This window comes from Loxodonta africana, chromosome X (genome assembly GCF_030014295.1).
Source record: "Loxodonta africana isolate mLoxAfr1 chromosome X, mLoxAfr1.hap2, whole genome shotgun sequence".
Lineage (NCBI taxonomy): Eukaryota > Metazoa > Chordata > Mammalia > Proboscidea > Elephantidae > Loxodonta > Loxodonta africana.
The window spans coordinates 18,050,843-18,070,431 of NC_087369.1; the positions used below are offsets into that span (position 1 = coordinate 18,050,843).

At 41.6% G+C, this 19,589-nt stretch overlaps 1 protein-coding gene across 3 annotated transcripts in view; it reads right to left on the bottom strand.

Moving 5' to 3' along the window:
• Positions 1-11,203: 11,203 nt before the first annotated feature.
• Positions 11,204-19,589, bottom strand: part of CTPS2 (CTP synthase 2) — a 111,762-nt gene continuing 103,376 nt past the window's right edge. For all 3 annotated transcript variants that reach the window (XM_010595764.3, XM_064278043.1, XM_023555189.2), the window contains exons 18-19: positions 13,944-14,054; positions 11,204-12,962 (exon numbers count right to left, since the gene is read on the bottom strand). In XM_010595764.3, the coding sequence (XP_010594066.1) occupies positions 13,985-14,054 (70 nt within the window). In that variant the 3' untranslated portion in view covers positions 11,204-12,962; positions 13,944-13,984. The remainder of the gene's footprint in view (positions 12,963-13,943; positions 14,055-19,589) is intronic.

Below are 19,589 nucleotides of genomic sequence, written 5' to 3' on the forward strand. Positions count from 1 at the left end.
CTATTCTACCAAAAGCCATTTATACATATAACGCACTTCCAATCCAAATTCCAACGTCATATTTTAAGGGGATAGAGAAACAAATCACCAATTTCATATGGAAGGGAAAGAACCCCCGGATAAGCAAAGCATTACTGAAAAAGAAGAAGAAAGTGGGAGGCCTCACCCTACCTGATTTCAGAACCTATTATACAGCTACAGTAGTCAAAACAGCCTTGTACTGGTACAACAACAGGCACATAAACCAATGGAACAGAATTGAGAACCCAGATATAAATTCATCCATGTATGAGCAGCTGATATTTGACAAAGGACCAGTGTCAGTCAATTGGGGAAATGACAGTCTTTTTAACAAGTGGTGCTGGCATAACTGGATATCCATTTGCAAAAGAATGAAACAGGACCCATACCTCACACCATGCACAAAAACTAACTCCAAGTAGATCAAAGACCTAAACATAAAGACTAAAACGATAAAGATCATGGAAGAAAAAATAGGGACAACCCTAGGAGCCCTAATACAAGGCATAAACAGAATACAAAACATTACCAAAAATGATGAAGAGAAACCAGATAACTGGGAGCTCCTAAAAATCAAACACCTATGCTCATCTAAAGACTTCACCAAAAGAGTAAAAAGACCACCTACAGACTGGGAAAGAATATTCAGCTATGACATCTCAGACCAGCGCCTGATCTCTAAAATCTACATGATTCTGTCAAAACTCAACCACAAAAAGACAAACAACCCAATCAAGAAGTGGGCAAAGGATATGAACACACAGTTCACTAAAGAAGATATTCAGGCAGCTAACAGATACATGAGAAAATGCTCCCAATCATTAGCCATTAGAGAAATGCAAATTAAAACTATGATGAGATTCCATCTCACACCAACTAGACTGGCATTAATCCAAAAAACACAAAATAATAAATGTTGGAGAGGCTGCGGAGAGATTGGAATTCTCATACACTGCTGGTGGGATTGTAAAATGGTACAACCACTTTGGAAATCCATCTGGCGTTATCTTAAACAGTTAGAAATAGAACTACCATACAACCCAGAAATCCCACTCCTCGGAATATACCCTAGAGATACAAGAGCCTTCACACGAACAGATATATGCACACCCACGTTTATTGCAGCTCTGTTTACAATAGCAAAAAGCTGGAAGCAACCAAGATGTCCGTCAACGGATGAATGGGTAAATAAATTGTGGTATATTCACACAATGGAATACTACGCATCGATATAAAGAACAGTGACGAATCTCTGAAACATTTCATAACATGGAGGAATCTGGAAGGCATTATGCTGAGCGAAATGAGTCAGAGGCAAAAGGACAAATATTGTATAAGACCACTATTATAAGATCTTGAGAAATAGAAAAAACAGAGAAGAACACATACTTTTGTGGTTACGAAGGGGGGAGGGAGGGAGGGAGGGAGAGGGTTTTTTATTGATCAATCAGTAGATAAGAACTGCTTTGGGTGAAGGGAAAGACAACACTCAATACAAGGAAGGTCAGCCTAATTGGACTGGATTAAAAGCAAAGAGGTTTCCGGGATAAAATGAATGCTTCAAAGGTCAGCGGAGCAGGGGCTGAGGTCTGGGGAACATAGCTTGAGGGGACTTCTAAGTCAATGGGCAAAATAATTCTATTATGAAAACATTCTGCATCCCACTTTGAAATGTGGCATCTGGGTTCCTAAATGCCAACAAGCGGCCATCTAAGATACATCAATTGGTCTCAACCCACCTGGAGCAAAGGCAAAGGAAGAACACCGAGGTCACACGACAACTAAGAGCCCAAGAGACAGAAAGGGCCACATGAACCAGAGACCTACATTATCCTGAGACCAGAAGAACTAGTTGGTGCCCGGCCACAATCGATGTCTGCCCTGTCAGGGAGCACAACAGACAACACCTGAGGGAGCAGGAGACCAATGGGATACAGACCCCAAATTCTCAGAAAAAGACCATACTTGGTGGTATGACTGCGACTAGAGGAATCCCGGAGGCAATGCTCCCCAGACCTTCTGATGGCACAGGACAGGAACCATCCCCGAAGACAAATCATCAGACATGAAAAGGACTGGTCAGCTGGGGGGAGAGAAATGCTGATGAAGAGTGAGCTAATTAAATCAGGTGGACACTGGAGAGTGTGTTGGCAACTCTTGACTGGAGGGGGGATGGGAAGATAGAGAGAGAGGGAAGACGGCAAAATTGTCACGAAAGGAGAGACTGGAAGGGCTGACTGAATAGGGGGAGAGCAAGTGGGAGAAGGGAGTAAGATGTATGTAAACTTACATGTGACAGACTGATTGGAATGGTAAATGTTCACTTGAAGCTTAATAAAAATTAATTAAAAAAAAAAGATACCATGACATTAGTCTATCCCTCTATTAAAGTGCTCTTCAAAGACTCAGATGTTACTGTGTGTGAATCTCTCCCTATCTGCCCCTAACATAACACTGAGTTCTCTGAACTCGGATCTCCAAGTCACCTTGGTATCCTCACTGTCTAGCACCCTTCTGGCAAAGTTGACTCCAAAAAAAAAAAAATGGTGGACGAATTGAATTATCCATGCATCTCAACAATTTCCTTATTAAAAAGTCCCATTTTCTTTAGTCCTAATGATTAGAAGGGCCAAATTAGCTGATCAAAAGTAGCTTCCATTTGAAGCTTACCAGGAGGTCTGGTTGTTTGCTAAACGATGCCCAAATCAAAGACAAAATAGAGAGCTACAACACTGTGGCAATTAGTAGATGGTTGCTGTTAATGTTTATTCTTCTTTGAGTGCAGAAAATACTCATTATTTGCAAATGTTCTTGAGGGGAATTTGAAAGGACCTGCCAAGTAAACCTCCCCTGCAATGGTTCTGGATAGACTGTAGTCGATGTTAGAACAGCAAACCCAATTAACCTGTGTCTTACTTCAAGAGCACTAGTCAGCATCTGGAGAGTTCTAAGGAAGAAAGAAGTAAACACTTTCTCAAAAGACAGAGGCAGTGGTAGGGCTGCTGTGCCTGGGGAGCCCCTAGAAGAAAACAGCAAAATGACAGATCACCAGACCCAACAACAGGCCTCAAACCTGGCTGTACTATACTGGTTTCATCCCAAAGACAAAAATATGCATAGCCAAACGTGAGGTGCTTGCAGGTTTATATACTTGTGCTCTGTGAATTATACCCTGGGGTTCTACCTTTGTACAGGGTCAAAAAAAAAAAGTACAGGGTCTAGAGCTGAGTTATTCACCCTGTAGCCATCAGCCACATGTGACAACTGAGAATTTGAAATGCAGCTGGTCTGAATTTAGATGTGCTGGTCCAATAATTTTTGTATTGATTGTCATTGTTGTTATGTGCCACCGAGTCAATTCTGACTCATAGCAACTCTATAGGACTAAGCAGAACTGCCCATAGGGTTTCCTATTCTGAAATCGTTATAGGAGCAAATTGACAGGTCTTTTCTCCTGTAGAGAGGCTGGTGTATTCGAACCAAAGACCTTTCTTTCTGTTAGCAGCCAAGCACTTAACCACTGCAGCGCCAGAGCTCCTTTTGTATTGATTACACGTTGTAATTATGTAACATTTTAGATATTATAATTTGCAGTGGCTGATTTTTCAGAAGGAGATTGCCAGGACTTTCTTCCAAGGCACTTCTGGATGCACTCAAACCTCCAATCTTTCTGTTAGCAGCCAAGCCCACTAACAATTTGCACCACCCAGGAATGCCACAGAATACTTGAGCATATTAATTAAAAGTATGGCCTCCTCCAGAGAAAACAAATCAAATCAATATGTCAGTCTTAGTTATCTAGTGCTGATATAACAGAAATACCACAAGTGGATGGCTTTAACAAACAGAAATTTATTCTCTCACAGTCTAGTAGGCTAGAAGTCCAAATTCAGGGCATCACCTCCAGGGAAAGGCTTTCTCTCTCTGTTGGCTCTGGAGGAAGGTCCTTTTCATCAATCTTCCCCTGGTCTAGGAGTTTCTCTGCACAGGAACCCTGGGTCCAAAGGACACGCTCTGCTCCCAGCCCTGCTTTCCTGGTGGTATACAATCCCCATGTCTCTCTGCTTGCTTCTCTCTTTTATATGTCAAAAGAGGTTGCCTTAAGTTACAACCTAATCTTGTAGATCGAGCCCTGCCTCATTAACACAACTGCCACTAATCCAATCATGGACTAACCAAGCTGACATAGGTTTTTGGGAGGGACAGAATTCATAACAATGTGTATTTGCAAAACAATTCCTTGTTCAGTGAAAAGATGAAAAATTGAGAACTTAACTCTAAGGAGTGCCTTCAGTTCCAAGTTAAAAGAGTATCTTAAGGCGATAGTCTCAGGGGTTCCTCTAGTCTCTGTCAGTCCAGTAAGTCTGGTCTTTTTCTAGGAATTTGAGTTTTGTTCTATATTTTCCTCCCAGTATATCTGGACCTTCTATTGTATCCCTGGTCAGAAAGGTCAGTAGTGGTAGCAGGGCACCATCTAGTTCTTCTGGTCTCAGGCTAGAGGAGGCCATGGCTCATGTGGGCTATTAGTCCTATGGACTAGTTTCTTTAAGTCTTTGGTTTCCTTCATTGTCTTTTGCTCCTGACAAGAAGAGACCAACAATTGTATCTCAGATGGCTGCTCACAAGCTGTTAAGACCCCAGACACTACTCTCCAAACTAGGATATAGAACATTATTTTTATGAACTATGTCATGCCAGTTGACTGAGTTGTCCCATGAGATTAAGACTATGGCCCCAAGCCCTTTAACCCAGTAAACCAATCCTGCAAGGTGTTTAGATACGTCTAGAAGGTCTCCATAACTCTGCCCCCTATGTACTTTATTATATATATATGACCACACCTGTCTTAGTTATCTAGTGCTGCTATAACAGAAATGGCACAAGTGATGGCTTTAAAAAACAAAAGTTTATTCTCTCACAGTTTAAAAAGGCTAGAAGTCCAAATTCAGGGTGCCAGCCCCAGGGGAAGGCCTTCTCTTTCTGTTGGCTCTGGGGGAAGGTCCTTGTCTCCTTCAACATCTGCAGGCCCAACGTTCCTTGGAGATCTCCATGCGTCTTGGCATCGGTCTTTGCCTGCTCTACCAATAAATGCCCAGAGGCAACCCTCTCCTCCAGTAAGCCTCAGCCTGAAGGCACTCAGCTCTCTCGCTCCATGAGTCAGCTCCTACGTCACTTCATGCCGGTCTTCTGGTTCTGCTGCCACCATTTCTCTGTGACTGCTTCTCACCATCTGCCCAATCTCTGGTGTTACAACTCTCCTCATATCCTTCTGAACCCTCATGAGAATTGTCTTTGTTGTCCATAATTCCACCAACAGTCTATTCAAGGCAATCTAGGCTTTCACTACTAGACACCTTAAACTCTTACAGCCTGTACCCATTCACAGTTTCAAAACCACCTCCACATTTTAGGTATATGTTAGAGCAGCACCCCACTCTCAGTACCAAATGTCTTAGGCTAGGTTCTCTAGAGAAGCAAAACCAGTGAAGCATATATGTATATAGATAGAGAGATTTATCTCAAGGAAATGGCTCACACAGTTGTAGAGCCTGGCAAGTCTCAAGTTCATGGGTCAGACATCAGGGTGGCGACTTCTCTTGACTTCGCATAGCTGTAGGGGCTGAAAAACCCAAGATCCACAAGTCAGGTGGCAGGCTGCTGGCTCAGAGGCTGTGGAGGCCAACAAAACTCAAGACTGGCAGGCAATACATTAGGCCACTGGCTCAAGTCCCAAGAACCACAGGCCAGGTGATGACAAGCCAGATGCAGGATCTAGAGCAAGCAAGTGAGCTTTGCCAGAACGTCCATATATATATTGGATTCAGGCCACACGCCTAAGGAAACTACTCCTACAACTGAATGGCTGATCACATCAGATCACATCATGGAGGATGACTACATCATTACACAACTGCCAAACTACATCATTACATAACTGCCAAACCACTGAGAATCATGGCCCAGCCAAGTTGACACACAGCCTTAACCATCATAATGTCCAAAGTAAGTGAGATGAAGTTTCATCAATCTCACTTCCAAGGAGCATTCTGGCTGTACTTCTTCCAGGATGGCTGTGTTCGTTCTTCTGGCAGTCCATGGTATATTCTATTTTCTTCGCCAACACCATAATTCAAAGGCATCAATAGATTTGTTTAAAGCTTGGCTTCCCCTCTGGCCGGTTAGGTCCAAGCAAGTAGGCTGCTCACCAGCGTAAATCTCAGCTCCCCACACTGTGCCTGGCTCCTGTTGGGGCTCATTCGTTGAGTGAAGAGATTTATAATAACTCTCCATGTGTTCACCCTACACAGCTGCTCCAGTATTCTAAGCTGCCATAGTAATGCCATCCTGGGCTTCACTGGATTCCAAGTTCAAGGGACGTCTCCAAAAGCAAAAATGAGGTAACATCAGAGAGGTTTGTTTGCTGTTTCTTAAGTGCCCTTCGTTCTGGTCCTGTTTACATTCATCATTAGCCCGCAGAGAAAGCACTTGGTTATAACTGACTTTAGCAAGTGTAATCATTAAAATATAAAACTTCCAAGTAAGCCAAACTACCCCTCTGAGACTTTAACATACCCCCTCTGTGCCTGCAATCCCTCTCCCTGTGAGGCCTATTCTGGCTTTTAACCTACCTTGTGAGCTTTTCATTTGGAGCCTCTTTTGATCTGCAAGCTGTAATTTTCTCAAGAGGAGTCCTAAAGCTCGTTAATATTTCTGTATACCAGTATTATTCATTTCACTTCTGCCTGTGCCTGGTAGATGAATTTTCTATAGCATCTTACAAAATAATGCTCTAACACCTTAGAGCACCAGAGAACAGTAAGAGGTCAAAAACCACCAAAAAAAATTTAACTGAGCAGTTAAAATACTTAAATTGGTATCAGACTAGCATGCTCACCAAGGAAAATTAGGAAGCATGATAGATGAGAATGTTGTGTAACAAGGCCAGGACTAGGGGAGGTGAGGAAGGCTTGATGGTTAGATCCTGTATTTAAGATTTTGATATTTTGTTCATTGTGAATTTTTCGCATTAATATTGATTTAAACATTACATTAAGATTGTTATGGATTGAATTGTGTCCCCCCAAAACACGTGTTGCAAATTCTAAGCCCTATACCTGTGGAATAGAAGCCCTGGTGGCACAACGGTTAAACTGTTGGCTGCTAACCGAAAGGCTGGTGGTTTGAACCCAGCCAGCAACACCAAGGGACAAAGACCTGGCAATCTGCTCACTTAAAGATCACAGCTCCAAAACCCTATGGCGCAGCTCTACTCTGTCCCATGAGGTCAGTCTGAGTGGAACAGCAACTCAAAGGCTCTTAACAACGATAACAACATACCTGTTGCTGTAATTCCATCTGAGAATAGGATTTTCTTTGTTATGTTAATAAGATTGCATCAGTGTAGGGTGTGTCTTAAACCAATCGATTTTTGAAATATAAGAAGAGCAGATTAGACACAGGAACAAGTAAGCACAATTGAAGGAAAGATAGAGGCCACATGGATATCTCCAAGGAATGCCAAGAAGCTGAGACAAAGCTTCCCCCTCCCCACTGCTCTTTAAAATCGCCCACTGGTGGTATTTCTGTTCAACAGCACTAAGAAACTAAGACGAAGATATTATTGATCCTTCCTCAAAAAGGTAAACATAGAATTACAATATGACTCAGCAATTCCACTTCTAAGTAACTGAAAACAGAGGCTCAAGCAGATATACATGTAGATTCATAGCAGCACTACACACAACAACCAAAATGTGGAAACAACCACCACCTTTTGTGTATTAGGTGAAAGTTTACAGCACAAATTTCTCATTCAAAAATTTATACACAAATTGTTTTGTGACATTGGTTGCAATCCCCACAATATGTCAGCACTCTCCCCTTTCCACCCCGGGTTCCCTGTTTCCATTAATTCCATTTTCCTGACCGTTCCTGCCTTCTTGTCTTTGCTTTTGGGCAGTTGTTGCCCATTTGGTCTCATATACTTGATTGAACTAAGAAGCACATTCCTCACGTGTTATTGTTTGTATTATATAGGCCTGTTAATCTTCGGCTGAAAGGTGAATTTTGGGAGTGACTTTTTCAGTTTTGAGTAAGAAGGGTGTCTGGGGGCCATAGTCTCAGGGGTTCCTCCACTCTCTGTCAGGCAAGTAAATCTGGTCTTTTTTTGTGAATTTGAGTTTTGTTCTACACTTTTCTCCCACTCTGCCTGGGACCTTCTATTGTGATCTCTGTCAGAGCAGTCGGTGGTGGTAGCTGGGCACCATCTAGTTCTTCTGGACTCTGGCTGGTGGAGGCTGTGGTTCGTGTGGCCCATTAGTCCTTCGTCTTTGGTTTTATTCATTCTCCTTTGCTCCAGACAGGATGGGACCAAAAGATGTATCTTAGATGGCAACCCGCAAGTTTTTAAGACCCCAGACGCTATTCATCAAAGTAGAATGTAGAACATTTTCTTTAAGATCTACGTTATGCCAATTGACCTAGATGTCCTCAGACCATGGACCTCAGCCCTCAGTCCCAGTATCTCTGTACCTCAAGTGTTTGGATGTGTCTAGGAAGCTTCTATTACTGTGCTCTTTGTGTTCTATTATATATATGACTATACATGCCATACATACAAATATGTATGTAAAAATACCCACAGCCTCACCTACATATGTACATGCCTTCCCCATTCAGCATACGTATCTGTATATCTGCTTGTGTTATTATTTGTTTTTACTGTTGTCGTAGGGTTGTATGTGCTATAATATTTACCATCTGCCTCTTTGTGTGTGTGTGTGTGTGTTCCTCTAAATGTCTTCCATTGCCTTGGTCAAGCTACGCTGACTTCCCCTACATTGTGTATTGTCTTGTCCTTCAACAAAGTTAACACTTGCCTACTATCTAGTTAGTGATTTCCCCTCCCCACCCCTCCTCCTCATAACCATCGAAGATTACTTATTTCGACACGTAAACCTTGAGTTCTTATAATAGTGGTCTCAGACAATATTTGTCCTTTTGTGATTGACTTATTTCACTCAGGGTAATGTTCTCCAGGTTCACTCATGTTGTGAGATGTTTTGTGGATTCATCGTTATTCTTTATCGTTATGTAGTACTACATTGTGTGTAAAAATGTACCATAATTTATCCATTTACCTGTTGATGGGCATTTAGGTTGTTTCCTTTTTTTTTTTTTTGCTATTGTGAATAATGCTGCAATAAATATGTGTGTGCATATGTCTATTTGTGTGATGGCTCTTATTTCTCTAGGATATATTCCTAGGAGTGGGGTTGCTGGATCATATGGTATTCCTATACCTAGCTGTTTAAGGAAGTGCCATATTGTTTACCATAGTGGTTGTACCATTTTACATCCCCACTAGCAGTGTATGAGAGTTCCAATCTCCCCACAACCACTCCAGCATTTAGTTTCTTGTGGTAGTCTTTTGTAGTTTTCTTTGTACAAGTTTTTTATGTCCCTAGTTAGGTTTATTCCTGAGTATTTTATCATTTGGGGGCTATTGTAAATGGTACTGTTTTCTTGATTTCCTTTTCAGAGTTGTTTTTGTTAGTGTAGAGGTATCCGACTGATTTTTGTACGTTGATCTTGTATCCTGCCGCTTTGCTGAATCCTTCTATTAGTTGCAGTAGCTTTCTTGCCGATTTTCTGGGATTTTCTATGTATAGGGTCATATCGTCTGCAAATAGGGATAGTTTTACTTCTTCCTTACCAATTTGGATGCCCTTTATTTCCCTTTCTTGTCTCATTGCTCTAGCTAAGACTTCCGGTACAACATGGAATAAGAGTGGTGATAAAGAACATCCTTGCCTGGTTTGTTCTCAGGTGGAATGCTTTCAGTCTCTCTCTATTGAGAATAATGTTAGCTGTTGGTTTCGTGTTTATGCCCTTAATTATGTTGAGGAATTTCCCTTCTATTCCTATTTTATTGAGTTTCGTTTTGTTTTTAATCAGGAATGGGTGTTGGGCTTTATTAAATGCCTTCTCTGCATCGATTGAGATGATCATGTGATTCTCTTCCTTTGTTTTGTTTATGTGGTGGCTTATGTTGATTTTCTAATGTTGAACCATCTTTGCATACCTGGTAAGAATCCCATTTGGGCATGATGTATTATTTTTTGATATGCTGTTGCATTCTATTGGCTAGAATTTTGTTGGGAATTTTCCATCAATGTTCATGAGAGATATTGTCTATAATTTTCTTTTTTTAGTGGCGGTTTCTTTCCCTGGCTTTGGTGTCAGGGTTATGTTGGCTTTATAGAATGAATTTAGGAGTATTCTCTCTTTTTTATGTTCTGGAATAGTTTGAATAGTATTGGTATCAACTCTTCTTTGAATGTTTGGTAGAATTCTCCAGTGAAACCATTCAGGCCAGAGCTGTTTTCTGTTTGTTTGTTGGTGGATTTTTTTATGGCCTCTTCAATTTCTTTTTTGTTATGGGTCTGATCAGATTTTTTACCTCAATTCATGTTACTTTAGGTAAGTAGTGTGTTTCCAGGCATTTGCCATTTCTTTTAGGTTTTCAAATTTGTTAAGAGTATAATTTTTCATAGTATTTTGTTATGATCCTTTTTATTTCAGTTGGTTCTTTTGTGTTGTCACCCGTCTCACTTATTTGGGTTATTTGCATCTCCTTTTTTTCTTTTGTCAGTTTGGCTGGTGGTTTGTCGATTTTATTGATCCTTTCAAAGAATCAGCTTCTAGTCTTGTTTCAATTGTTTTTGTTTTCTGTTTCATTTATTTCTGATTTATTCTAATCTTTTCTTATGGTGGCTTTGGCTTCCTTTGCTGCTTTTTTTCTATTTGAGTTGCAGAGTTAAGGTGTTGATTTTGGCCCTTCTTTTTTGATGTGTGCATTTATTGCTATAAGTTGGCCTCTGAGCGCTGTTCTTGCTGTCCCAAAGGTTTTGGTATGTTGTATTTTCATTCTCATTTGATTTGAGGAATTTTATTTCATTTTTAATTTCTTCTATTACCCAGCGGCTTTTAAGCATGGCATTGTTCAGTTTCCAAGTATTTCTTTTTCCCTTGTTCTTCCTGTTATTGATTTCTAATTCTATACTGTTGCGATCTGAGAAGATGCTTTGTATTACTTTGATATTTTTGAATTTATTGAGGCTTGCTTTGTGGCCTAGGATACGGTCCATCCTAGAGAATGATCCATGCGTGCTGGAGAAGACTGTGTACTGCACCGCTGTTGGGTGGAGTGCTCTCTATATGTCTACGAGGTCAAGTTGGTTGATTGTGTTACTTAGACCTTCTGTATCTTTGTTGAGTTTCTTTCTAGTTGTTCTATCGATCATCAAAAGTGACAACCACCTTTATCAACAGATAAATTGATAAACAAAATGTGGTCTAGCCACACAACAGGATTTTATTCAGCCATAAAGAGGAATGAAGTACTGATACCTACCACAACATGGATGTACCTAGAAATCGTTATGCTGAGTGAAAGAAGCCAGACACAAAAGACCACGTATCGTACAATTCCCTTTATATGAAACATCCAAAATAGGTGAATCCATAAAAACAGACAAATTGGTGGTTCCCAGGGGCTGAAAAGGGGAAATGGGGAGTGACTGCTTAATGGGTATGAGCGTTTCCTTTTGGGATGATGAAAATGTTGTGGAACTAGAGGTTGCCTAAACTGTGAATGTACTGAATGTCACTGAACTGTTCACTTTAAAACGGTCAATTTCTCTTACATGAATTTCACCTCAGTTATAAAATATATGTATGTTCACACCTACTGGGATGACTAACATCAAAAAAAAAGGAAAACAACAAATGTTGACGAAGATATGGAGAAATCAGAACACTCAGATGTTGTTGGTGGGAATGTAAGATGGTGCAGTTGCTGTGGAAAACAGTTCGGCGTTTCCTCAAAAAGTTAAACACAGAGCTACCATATGACCCAGCAAGTCCTCTCGTAGGTATAGACCCAAAAGAATTGAAAGCAGTGATTCAAACAGACAAATGTACACCGAAGCTCACTGCAGCATTATTCACAATAGCCAAAAGGTGGAGACAATCTAAGTGTCCCTCAGCAGATTAATGGATAAACAAAGTGTGGTACACACATGCAACAGAATACTACTTAGCCATGAAGAGAAATGAAGTTCTCATACATGCTGTGCCATGAATTAACTGTGAAAACATTATGCTGAGTGAAACAAGTCAGTCACAAAAGGACAAGTATTGCATGATTCCACTTATAAGAAATATCTGGAATAAGTAAATCCATCGAGACAAAAGAAGATCAGTGATTACCAGGTGACAGGGGAAGGGGGAATGAGAGAAGCATCATAATGTCCACTTCAAATTGGTGAATTGTACTTTACATGAATTATTCCTCAAAAAAGATTTTTAAAACAAATGTATATGTATAAAATTGATGTTGATTCCTGAGTTTTTTGACGCCCCTTAAATTTTGTGCCTGAGGTGAGTGTCTTACTTGCCACCCCCTAGCCTGGGACCTGTTTAATTGTACTTTTAGCTGGAAAAGGGGGTAAACAACATGAGAAATTGAAATAAGCTTGGGCTGCGCACAGGTCTACAGTTGAGTTCCAGGCAACAGGATGACTAGTTTCTGACTCAAAGTTAGTTACAGCACTTGTCCTGCTTCCCTCTCCACACAACACCGTGCAGGCTCAGCTACCGGGGCTTGCTCATCATCTTGATATCACAATACGCCGGACAAAACAGGAACACACTTTCTCCCCCATGAGGTTGCTGGGAAAAGTTTAATCAACTAGTGGAATTTGTGATAACCATGATCACGTCTGGGGGTGGGAAGAAAATGACCCCTTTGATTCTCATTCATGGAAGTAGGTATTATTTGATCTCCTTCGAGACTTTATATTCCGTGTCTATTGAAGAACAGAGTGATTTTACAAGAGTGTGGTGATTTCTTCAGACAGTTCCTTCATCTTCGATTACTTCAGAGACAAAAATAAAATAAAATAAAAGTATTAGCAATCTTCAAAAATGAATCATACAAGTCTTTAACATATCTCCAGCTAACCTTTGCACCATTTGGTTTGCTCCTAAAAGTCTCCATGTTTGATGCAAATGTATAGAGCCACAGATTTGCTTCTCCCCTGGTGAATGTGAATATTCTGCCCCTGAGTGACACCTGAAGAGATCTTACACTCTACAAATTCTCGAAAAGCTGCCTCCCTGCTAAGGAGCAGCTCACCCAATACAAGGCCTGCCATAACCCCTAGGGTTATCCCAGGCAATATCTGCCTCTGAGCATAAATCTAATAAAGCTATCTAGCCTGCTCTCCTCTCTACTAAAACAAATTAAAGTTGCTGGGAAAATAAGCTACCCTTGGAAGCCAAGTCAGGCTCTTGTACCTCCTACAAATAAATAAAATACTGCTTTATTTTATACAAATTCAAGGAAATCTTCTTTTCTAAGAGTGACCTAGACCAGGGGTCAGTAAGCTGTTTTTGCAAATAAAGTTTTATTGGAACGCAGCTACACCCCATTCTTATAAGTCTTGTATATGGCTGCTACAGCAGAATTAATAGTTGTAGAGACAATTTTTTTAGACAATAGTTCCCACAGAGACCATCTGGCCTGCAAAGCCTAAAATATTTACTGTCTGGCCCTTTATAGAAAAGGTTTGCCAGCCTCTGACCTAGACTGTAATAACTCTAACCACGACAGCTTCTTGGTATACATTTATCGATTTACTTATATATTTATTCCTGGCCTCAGGTACATTCCATTTACCCCAAATGGCAACTCTGTAGCCAGTGATGTGCTCCATTGGCTGTCAAGTCTCTCCTGCTAACTCTGGGAGCATTATGGGGGAGCAGGACCCTGCAAGACACATCCTACAACACTTCCTTCTACACCAAGATGGCAGCTTCTCTGTAAAACAAACACAACCTTAAAAATTCTGTGTTACCTTCTCAGGCGGCCCCCGTTATTCCAAGTCATGTATCCATTTCAGTTTAGTTCCAACTCAGCTACCCTTGGTTCTGAAAAGCTGTCATCACTGGCATCGCTGTAACTATCACTACAGCAAAAGAGGAACTAGTTTAGCAAAGTATAAACAAAATTAAAACAGGACAATTATTCTATTCACAATTCCAAACACTTCCCATAATTAACCCCCACTCAGGAAAAATACTAAGGGATATTCTATTATCTGCCCTGGTGGCACAGTGGTTTAAGAGCTTGGCTGCTAACCGAAAGGTCGGCGGTTGGAATCCACCAGCCGCTCCTTGGAAACCCTAGGGGATAGTTCTATTCTGTCCTATAGGGTCACTATGAGTCAGAATCAACTTGACAGCAACAGGTTTGGCTTTTTTGTTTTTGTTTTGTTTTTTTGGTAAGGAATATTCTATTACCAGTTTCTAATCACTACAGAGAGAGCTTAATCCAACCACACACAAAGGCCTCCTTCTTTTGCCAGAGGAACTGATGGCTTGCTTTCACCTTAAATTGGAAGCAACTTATTCTAAAAATTAATAAAAGTGTTTCAATTTGGATTGAAATTTATAATCTTCTGATGACCACAAAAGGCTTAAAAAACCAGATTGCTCTCCTGCCTCCCTGTACTTGACCTTTGCTTTCTATTAGAGGTGTGAGATTAATAACTGATATAAAATGAAAGCTGGAACTGATGGACTCATTTATATCTACTCTTGTCATACGAGGGCGTAAATCTTAATCCACTGAAAGTTGAGCATCACTTAGTCCTATTTCTCCTGATCTCAATTTGTTCTCAAGTGCAACAACACAGCATAAATTAGTACCTGGATACTCAAGAGTACTTTCATTTTTCATCCCTGATGACAACTGTTTCCTTTGGCAAAATGACAGGGCTAGAAAACAGTGAAGGTCGCTGCAGATCACTGATAACATTTGTCAAGTGCTAGCCTTTTCTTCAGCGGCAGGTTGTGTTCTGCCTCTGTGTGTGAGGATCACCGATGCTCCTCCATTATGGATGAGCCAGTCATCCCACGGTCAGAAAACTCCACGAGGAGCTTGAACTTGGTGATCATTAGGACTAAGGACATGCATGTTGGCTTAAGACCCAGGAAACACCCAACAGTGCACAGAAAAAAAATAGTTAATGTATTCTCTAACCTTGCCTTGAAATCTTATCTGCTTCAGATAGTGTCACTATGATTTATGGGTCAGCAGCGTGAGTTCTCCATTCCAATGAACACTCTCATAGGTTCAAGGATTTGAGAACTAAATATGCACAATTATGCTGTTTTCAAATTAGAACTATACAGGATGTTCCAACTACCTCCAGAGTCACATGTAGTATTCAACATCAGCCTGAGGACTGACATACGTGTCATCCTGTTGGGTTCCCTTAAAAAATCCACCTTTCCCAGACAGCACACAATACAGGGGAGGTCAGCACAATTGGACTAAACCAAAAGCAAAGAAGTTTCCTGAATAAACTGAATGCTTTGAAGGCCAGCGTAGCATGGGCAGGGGTCTGGGGACCATGATTTCAGGGGACATCTAAGTCAATTGGCATAATAAAATCTATTAAGAAAACATTTTGTATCCCACTTTGAAGAGTGGCGTCTGGGGTCTTAAATGCTAGCAAGCAGCCATCTAAGATACATCAATTGGTCTCAACCCACCTGGACCAAAGGAGAATGAAGAACACCAAGGACACAAGGTGATTATAAGCCCAAGAGACAGAAAGGGCCACGTGAACCAGCGACTACATCATCCTGAGACCAGAAGAACTAGATGGTGCCCGGCTACAACACATGACTGCCCTGACAGGGAACACAACAGAGAACCCCTGAGGGAGCAGGAGAGCAGTGGGATGCAGACCCCAAATTCTCATAAAAGGACCAGACTTAATGGTCTGACTGAGACTAGAAGGACCCCGGTGGTCATGGCCCACAGACCTTCTGTTGGCCCAGGGCAGGACCCATTCCCGAAGCCAACTCTTCAGACATGGATTGGACTGGACAATGGGTTGGAGAGGGATGCTGGTGAGGAGTGAGCTTCTTGGATCAGGTGGACACTTGAGACTATGTTGGCATCTCCTGCCTGGAGGGGAGATGAGAGGGTGGAGGGGGTTTGAAGCTGGAGAAATGGACACGAAAAGAGAGAGTGGAGGGAGACAGTGGGCTGTCTCATTAGGGGGAGAGTAATTGGGAGTGTGTAGCAAGGTGTATATGGGTTTTTTGTGTGAGAGACTGATTTGATTTGTAAACTTTCACTTAAAGCACAAAAAAAATTATTAAAAAAAAAATCCACCTTTCCCATGAGACAGCCCTGCAATTCTATTTTCACTCTAGTTGTGGGCTCGGTGTGGAGTTTCCGTGGCTTGGCTCCAAATGTCAGCAAGTTGATCAACTCCACAAGACCGGCCAGAGTTCTCCTGATCTCTGAAAACAGCACTGCCAGGAGGATTTTTATGCCTTACCATCCCAAACCTTGGCCAAGCTTTTGCTGATCTGTAGCTGTTAAAGTCTTAAATCCGTAACAGGTAAAATTTTACTTCTTTTTAAAGAGGAGGGAATGACTGGAGAAACTCTATGCTGACAGATTTGAAAACAAAGATTTACTCTAAATATACTGACTATCAATAAATAAATCATAAAAGGCAATCTATGTTTTCTGGTTTGTACCTTCCCTGGCCTGCTCACTCTCCTCCCTGGCTTTTGGACAGAATACCAGAAAAATAGGTAGGGGTTAGAATATGGAGAGGAGAGAGAGAAGATTAAGAATTTTCAGAAAAGACAAAATATGTGAGATAAACACATAAGTCAATATATCCTTAAAACCAATCTGGTTAGACTTCACTTCAGGAAAAGTCACTTCTGCTGTTACAAAAAGATTTCCAACAAAGAAAACATAGGAATAACTGAAGAATGTGAAAAAGAAAAAAAAAAGAGGCCAAAAAAGTTGATATGTCTTTACTACTCTTACTCAGATGTAGATCCTTCCTGGTTCTATGCAACATTTCATGTCACAGAGTTGGCAAAGGACAGGGATTTGGAAGTCACGTTCACCTCCCTAGCTGAGAGGAAATGAAGGTCAAGAGCATTTAATCGATTTTCCTGGCACTAACCCAGGCCAGCAAGATTGTGTCCAGCTGCGCAGCAGCAGGGCACCAGGGCCCATAGAAGCATGTTGGAGGACACTGCCACTGGGAAGGGGCAAAGGGCCGAGGGAACTCCATTTCCTCAGGTGTCCAATTTAAACTCACTTCCTTCCCTGCTTTCCCCAGGGAAGAGGAGGGTGGGCTCACATCCTCCCTCTCACACTCCTTCTGGGACTACTTTTAGCCATGTACCTCTGGGCAGAAAGCAGTGGCAGTTCAGTGCCTTCCATGCAGGAGACCTGGATTCGATTCCCGACCAATGTACCTCATGGGCAGCCACCACCCATCTGCTAGTGGACGCTTGCATGTTGCTGGGGTGCTGAACAGGTTTCAGTGGAGCTTCCAGACCAAGAAAGACTAGGAAGAAAGGCCCGGTGATCTGCTTCTAAAAATCCTGTTGTGCATGGGGTTGCCATGAGTCAGGGGCCAACTCAACAGCAGCTAACAACCATAACAACCTTTGGATAACAGTCCCTACCACCAACATCAGCAAGTGGACTTGGTGGATCTGTTTCTAACCTCATGGCTTTCCTTTCCTATGTGACGGCTGTCTGCCCCAAACTCTGCCAACACACCAAAAGGGCACATGTTGAGTCTGACAGAGTGAGGTTCAGTTTTACTTTATTCACTTCCAAGGTTAATTACTGGGTTCGTGAATTTCCTCTCAGATGTGTTCAGAGACCTGAGGAAGAACTATAAAATAAATAGACATGTCAAAGTAGGCGTTGCTTCTAAACTTGCTGATTTTAAGGCATTAAACAAAGAATAGCTGCCAGAATTAAAATGTGTCTCGTCATCTGCCCGCAGAACAGCAGTGGCCCCTGCATATGTGATAAAGTAGGAGTGGCTACTCTGTGCTGCTGTGACCTGGGGGTCTATTTTTGTTTCACGCAAAACAGACTCATCTGGGTGTATTTTCACTTAAATCAAAACCTCTCAGCTTCCTCTTAAGACTCATGGCTGTTGTTGCTTGGTGCCGTTGAGTCGATTCTGACTCATAGCAACCACGTATTACAGAGTAGAACTGCCCCATAGGGTTTTCTTGGCTGTAGTTTTTATAAAAGCAGATTGCCAGGTCTTTTTCCCACGGAGCTGCTGGGTGGATTCAAACTGCCAACCTTTCTGTTAGCAGCAGAGCGCTTAAGCATTGCACCACCAAGGGTTCCTTCCCTCTTAAGACTAACCTGTCTTTTTAAAAATAATCTCCATGTATATACACACACCTTTTTCAGAGGGGAGAGTTAATCAGATATGAGAGTCTTCCACGTTGAATTGTATAACATACCACTGAAGTGGCAGAATACAGACCTACTCATGTGTGTCTTGTTACATTTGAGGTGGGGAAAGGTGTAAAATTGCACTGTTCATTATGGTAGTCAAAAGCCACAGTGGCTATCTACATTTAAATCAATTAAAATGAAATAAAAGTTAACATTCAGTTCCTCACTCACACTAGTCACATTTCAAGTGTACGATAGCTATATGTGGCTAGTGACAGCCATATTAGATGGTGTAGGTTAGAGAGTATTTCTATCATTGCAGAAAGTTCTATTGGAGAGGGCTGATTTAAAAAATAAATGATTCACAATCACCACGCAATGGTCCTCATGGCCATGTCTAAAAAATCACTAACTAAATAGTAAACAAGTGTTACCTTCAGTGAAGGGGAAGGCAACATACAATATAGGGGAAGTCACCAAACCTTGACCAAGGCAAAGTCATAGACGCTTCCTAGACACATCCAAATACCTTGAGGGACCAAGTTACTGGGGCTGAGGGCTGGGGACCATAGTCTAGGGGGATATCTAGTTCAATTGGTATAACATAGTTCATAAAGAAAATATTCTACATCCTACTTTGGTGAGTAGCATCTGGGGTCTTAAAAGCTTGTGAGTGGCCATCTAAGATACATCTATTGGTCCCATCCCGTCTGGAGCAAAGGAGAATGAAAAAAACCAAAGACAGAGGAAAATATTAATCCAGAGGACTAATGGACCACCTGAACCACAGCCTCCACCAGCCTGAGTCCAGAAGAACTAGATAGTGCTCGGCTACCACCACTAACTGCTCTGACAGGGATCACAATAGAGGATCCAAGGCAGAGCGGGACAAAAATATAGACCAAAATTCAAATTCACCAAAAAAAGGCCAGGCTTACTGGTCTGACAGAGACTAGAGGAACCCTGAGATTATGACCCCCAGATACCTTGCTAACTCAGATCTGCAAGTCACTCCCAAAGTCTACCTTTCAGCCAAAGATTAGATAGGCCTATAAAACAAACAATAATACACATGAGAAACGTGCTTCTCATTTCAAATCGAGCATATAAGACCAAATGGGCAACACCTGCCCAAAAGGAAAGATGAAAAGGCAAGAAGGGTCAGGAAAACTAGATAAGTGGACACAGGAACCCAGGGTGGAAAGGGGGAGAGTGCTGACACATTGTGGGGATTGCAACCAAT